The 6236-nt window shown below is 34.5% G+C and overlaps 1 protein-coding gene across 1 annotated transcript; it reads left to right on the top strand.

The window, feature by feature from the left end:
- Positions 1–2359: 2359 nt before the first annotated feature.
- Positions 2360–3397, top strand: LOC145994075 (uncharacterized). Its single transcript, XM_083130160.1, has one exon. It carries the CDS (start codon positions 2360–2362, stop codon positions 3395–3397), a length of 1038 nt encoding a protein of 345 aa, XP_082986286.1.
- The last annotated feature ends 2839 nt before the right edge of the window (positions 3398–6236 follow it).

Raw genomic sequence — 6236 nt, 5'->3', positions numbered from 1 at the left:
AAACGAGAAACTTATTACACATCAATTCTAAACCGAATATTCCCATTTTTTCTCAGAGGTTAATGAATAATAACTTTCTTGGAATGCATTTTTTTAAATTTGAATATTATTGTGTTCAACACCAAAGGCAAAAGCATGGTGTTAAATAATAAAATTTATAAATGTAAATAAATTAAAAATAAATTATATCTCTGATACTAATAATTGTTTATTGTTATATAATGTTGTGCAATTAACTGTGTATTGTTCTAATAATAATAAGAAGAAGAAGAATTATTAATATTTAAATGATGATCACGATTAAACAACCAGGTACAACACTATGTCAAAATTGGTTATACAAAATTATAAAATTTAATACATAATTATAAAATAATAATAATAAATTTCTTTATTGAATGGGCGACATTCAATGTATGACATTCAACTTGACGATATAACGCACTGAACTCTGGGAAGAAATAGGGCAAACAAATTAACGTGTGTTAAGGAAAGCACATGTGAAACCTTTTTACAGCGATAAAATTTATATTTCACCAATTTACACACTTTTTACAGTTTCCCTAGAGTTTCGAAAAATATAAAAAGTACACATACATGATTATACCGTGAATCATTTCGGCCAAAATCATACGCACAATGCTGAATCCCACATGCTTTTAATGCAGGATCTGATTTACATGGAGATTTGGCATGTGAAACATTCTACATAGGATCTGATTTGTTTGCCAGAAATATGGCACAATATGAATTGTGGGGGAAGTTTTTCGCTGAATATCATTCATTGACGTGTATGAGTTCAAGAACACACTTATTTTAATTTTTCATAAAATTCTGAACAAGACACTACGAACAAAATAAACTACGTATTAGTAATTTACAAGCTATTAAATGGATTTCATGACTTAAAGAACAAGAATAAAATAAATCAAAAGTAAATATATTTTATGTGTAGCTGCATGAAGAATACAAAGGAGATATATAATGTAAAGTTGGATTGTAATTCAATAGGAATTATGTTGTTTTTTTAGTTCATAATTTGATATATTTTTGTGTTAAATCAGTATCAACGATTTTATGTATCATTTGTACCTATAATGTCTCACAGGAAGATGCAATTGGATATTTACTAGCAGTATGATTTATCAACATGAACATGAAATCTCTCGATTTATATTTTTCTTAACATGTGCTAGTACATAATCATAAATAATCTTTGTTGCAGTGTGTGTGAATTAACCTTTTTGCTTTAAGAGTGGTGCCAGGAAATCTGCCCTCTTTTAGGGACAAGTAAATACACATCATCATCATCATCATCATTATTATTATTATACTAAGTAGCATTTTAGTAGTAGTATTCTTATTATTACTTTCCCTCACTATTTTTTCCACTGGGTATTTCTATTTTCAAAAACTTATAAGTATGAGCCCAGGAGTCTCGTAATTCAATAGGAATTATGTTGTTTTGTTTTAGTTCATAATTTGATATATTTCTGTGTTAACTCAGTATCAACGATTTTATGTATCATTTGTACCTATAATGTTTCATAGGAAGATGCAATTGGAACATTTTTACTAGCACTATGATTTCTCAACATGAAATATCTCGATTTATATTTTTCTTTACATGTACTACTACATAATCATAAATAATCTTTGTTGCAGTGTGTGTGAATGAACCTTTTTGCTTTAAGAGTGGTGCCAGGAATATTTAAATGCTTGAATCTATACTAGTGTCCAAAATTAAAGCAACAAACAGAAATCCTTTCCTCGTGTGATTATTTTTGTTGATAAATTTGCCAAGTTTAACCTGTTGCTATGGTGATTTTTTTGTTGATAAATCCTGGCAGGAGTGCCCACAGGGGGATTTTATGGCGCAGGTTATGCCATCAAGATTTTTGGGGGGAAATTTTTCCTTTCAAATAATATAAAATTCAACATTTATATCTTTTCCAAAATATATGTAAAAATTTTACACCTTAAATGCACAATATTTAATCCATTAAATGAAAAAATGAAAGTGTTTAGGGCATTATCGAAGGGGAGGGAGGTATCGAACTCCTATATATTAGGCCTTAATTGACACGTGGGTTCTGAGGGGGATTCTGAATTAAACTTTGGGGGTGGGACAGTATCCAACTCTAGGTCTTAGATTATGGCAAGTACAGGGTGCGGCACATAAAACCAGCCCGCTGTAATCCCGATGTAATTGCTTTGCTAATGAACATGTAAAACATCTAAATGAACATGTCAACAGAAGATGGCGTTGCATCAGTTACTAATTCTGTTTCTCACCAACAGGTGGCTTGTGAACACGTGATCGAGTGAAAGCAGTTGAGAATCGGGTGAAGCCGTGATAATGCCGTATTTGATTCCTGAGCGTGTTGCAATTGTTGAAGCTTTTGTGCGCACCGGATCCTTTGTGCAAACAAAGAAGTTGTTTCAGGAGAAATTTCCAGGACGTCCTGTCCCAGCAAAACGCACAATACAGGATTTGATTGGGAAATGGAGGCGTACAGGATTTGTTGCAAAAACTCCCAGGGACAGACGACCATCTGTCTGCACACCTGAATTACGGAGGCAGATGCAAAACATAATGGCGAGAAGTCGTCGTAAATCAACGAGGAAATTAAGTCAACAGGTGCCAGCTAGTGAGCGAAGTTGTAGACGTGTGTTAAGGGCGCTGAAGTTAAAACCTAACCGGATAAGTGTAGTGCAACAACTGAGGGAGCTTGACCCGGGGAAGAGGGTGGATTTTTGTTCATGGCTATTGACGAATGTTGCCAGTGGTGTTTTGGATCCATTGATGCTCATCATGAGTGACGAGGCGTGGTTTCACCTGTCGGGATACGTAAATTCCCAAAACAATCGCTGTTGGTCGTCACAGAATCCACACGTAATCCACGAGCAGCCATTGCATGACGAAAAGATTGGTGTTTGGTGTGCCATTTCCGCACAACGCGTTATAGGGCCCATATTTTTTGAAACCACAGTTGACAGTAACGTGTATTTGGGAATTCTGGAAGAGTTTTATGAACAATTGACAGAAGAGGAGCGTCAGTTCTGTTACTTTCAGCAGGACGGATCAACAAGCCACACATCAAATGCTTCACTATCCCGTGTGCATGAAATGTTTACTCCAGAGAGGACAATTAGCAAAGGCCTGTGGCCTCCTCGGTCACCCGACTTGTCAACTTGTGACTTTTACTTGTGGGGAATGTTAAAGGGGAAAGTATTCAAAACAACTCCACATACAATTGAAGAACTCAAGACCTCCATCCAGAATATCATGAACAGCATCACCACTCAAGAATTAACAAAGGTGTACATGAATCTCCTGAAACGTGCTCAGACGTGTGTTGAAGTGGGTGGAGGACACTTTCAGCATCTATTGTGAAGGTGAGAAATCTTAACACACAACATTAAATTTCATTTCGTGTATTGCTTTTGTTTGATTTTGTTTTAATTTCACTTAATCATTCAAATTGTTCATCTAATGATATCTTATGAAGGGACGGGCTGGTTTTAAGTGCCGCACCCTGTACTTTAGTTAGGGGGGATTGAGCATTAAATTGAAGGGGATATCCATTTTTTGTGTATTACTATTGTCTTAGACTGTTGCGGAAATTCTGGTGTGGAGACTGAGAATTAATTTTTTGGAGGAGACAATATATACTCTTCAATATTAACAGTAAGTCTCAAATTGGCATGGAAATTTTGGTGGTAGGATTGAGTATGAAATTTAAGGGGGAGATAGAAAGCTCTTGATAAAGTGTTAAATCTTAGATTGTCAAGGGATTTCTGTAGTGGAGAGAGAGTTCGAACATTACATTTTGGAGACTGTATTTAGCGATAAGGCATCCACACGTTTTCGACCCGAATGTGCCAAAGGAAAGGACTAAATATCTCGGGATCTTAAGAAAGTATTGACACCCCATTAAATTAATATTCTTCAAAGCCTGCAAAAAAATGGATGTAAAAATATTCTTGCTCGCTTCGCTCGCAATAATTTGTTGCTACGATGTGTGTTTGGCGCTTTAATGAGATGAATATGAAGTTTTTATACTAAAGCTGCATTACAAGACATGCGATATTCTCGATTGATTGATTTGGTTTTTTAAGCACTTTATGCACTCTAAGGCTAATCCGGACTGAACCTACAGTTTAAAGTGGGATCCATGTGATATTTTCGATTATGATGAACGATTTTAGGGGTGGTCTTGAGTGATGGAACCCCTGTTTAGGGAGGAGGGGCAGATCAATTATAATGTTCAGTAGAGATAAGAAAAAAATTACTTTCGGTAGACACGCTGTCGTAATTAAATATTTTGTGAAGATTACGATATGGTTTAAGGGCACGAATGATATGATTTGGGGAAAACGCATGACATGATTTTGGAGGGGATGTGCCATTGGCCTTGGGGGGGGATGGGCACCCATGAATCCTGGCACATTAAGGTTAGTTTATTTTCTATCTTAAACCAGTTGTCTATGACATCATAAATATTACTATCACCTGATCGTATTATGTGGTCAAATGGACACACGGGAAAGAATTTCCGTTTGTTGCTTTAATTTTGGACATTATCGTAATTGGGGAATATTTCTGACATCATCTTCCATTAATCCACACACAGAGAATATGTAACAATTACACCAATACAAGATACAAAGTATCTACACAATATCTGTTGCATATAAATTCACCTAATTTTCTTTATTATTTTAAAAATTCATATGAACTCAACCCAGACACTTGAATTTTCTTTAATGAAGATAATAATAATATATGGGTTATCTTTTCCAGAAAAATGTTGCAAGGTGAATGAATGTGCAGCAAAGTAGATTCAAATTTACAGTCATTACATTCATGATCAGGCTTAAAATATACTTTCTTCTTTGGAAAAATGGAAGAAATGTGTCACTTGAATATCTGAAGCCATACTCTAAAAGGAAATTGTAAAGAGAGATGTGCTGTATTCACTTTTTATAAAGTTACTTACACACATGAAATTCTTGAGATAGGTATTATACATTCATTGTCATGGAATAAAGAGCAAAACTTGCATAAATATCTTCTGAATACTTCAGGGCATGAACTATCTTCATTATTTCTTTGTTAATTGTATCATATATTATTACAAAAGAACCTATTAACGAAACATAATGCCTCAACTAATAAGGCACAAATCAGAGACAGATAGCTTAATGTAATTGTTGTGTATTCAGTAACAAATTTAAATACGCAGAAAAAAACAGAACTAATTCAGCAAAAAATCTCATGTGTTGGATAAGCACACATATTTACAATATACCTTTTAGACAGAATATAAACAAACAAATATACATCTTTCCTCTACATTATTTCTTATAGGATTTCTGCAGAAAAACAAGCTTTATTGAAAAAATATTAAATGGGTTCTAAATGTCTTATTCTCCAAGTATTTGTAGATTTCACTATGCCCTTTTTCCTCAGCATATTGCAGTGATGTCTTTGTTAACTCGTCTACATCTAAGGCTGAAAACTTTGAACAATTTCCCCTTAAATAGCCCGTCTCTGCAGCTTCAAACAATATGCGGGTCATTTTAAAGTTCCCACGAATAGCAGCACAGTGCAATGCTGTTCTATTATGCTCTCCTCTAAGAGAACTGATGTCAACTTTGTAACACACATATACTTCAGTTAGAAACTTTACCATTTTCATACGACCATTTATGACTGCAACATGCAGTATAGAATTTTTATTTCCATCAAGAGCACAGATAACTTTAGGGAAATTATCTTTATTTTCTTTTAAGAGTTTACGCAATAATGCTATAATTACGCGTTTTCTTCCTATTGCTGCAGCTATATGTAAAAGAGGCCCAATGCATATTATCTGTTTTAAGCTCAAATGCGCTTTCTCTACATAATCAAGAACAGTAGAAAGAAAATCCACCTTCCCTTGAATAACAAGTATGTGCAAAGGGGTATACCCTTGTTTATTTGTACATGAAATAACATCATATATAATCATGTTATCTACACAACCTACTAACTTATCAAAAAGAACTTGTGCAATCTTGATATGGTTACCAAAAGCTGCTAAGTGCAACCCAGTATTCCCTTTAGTATCTTTTTCAAGAAGCATAGCCCTTCTACCAAAGGCCTTAACATCAAACCAATCGAAAAATTTCTCAATGTCATCATCATTACCACGTTTGCATATATACAGGTAGACGTCACCGACGTCTTT

This window comes from Lepisma saccharinum, chromosome 10, assembly GCF_977018435.1.
Source record: "Lepisma saccharinum chromosome 10, izLepSacc3.1, whole genome shotgun sequence".
Taxonomy (NCBI): domain Eukaryota; kingdom Metazoa; phylum Arthropoda; class Insecta; order Zygentoma; family Lepismatidae; genus Lepisma; species Lepisma saccharinum.
This window is presented reverse-complemented; position numbering and strand designations above follow the sequence as displayed.

Coding starts and splice junctions, on each gene's coding strand:
- LOC145994075 (XM_083130160.1), top strand. CDS start 2,360: ATGCCGTATTTGATTCCTGAGCGTGTTGCAATTGTTGAAGCTTTTGTG.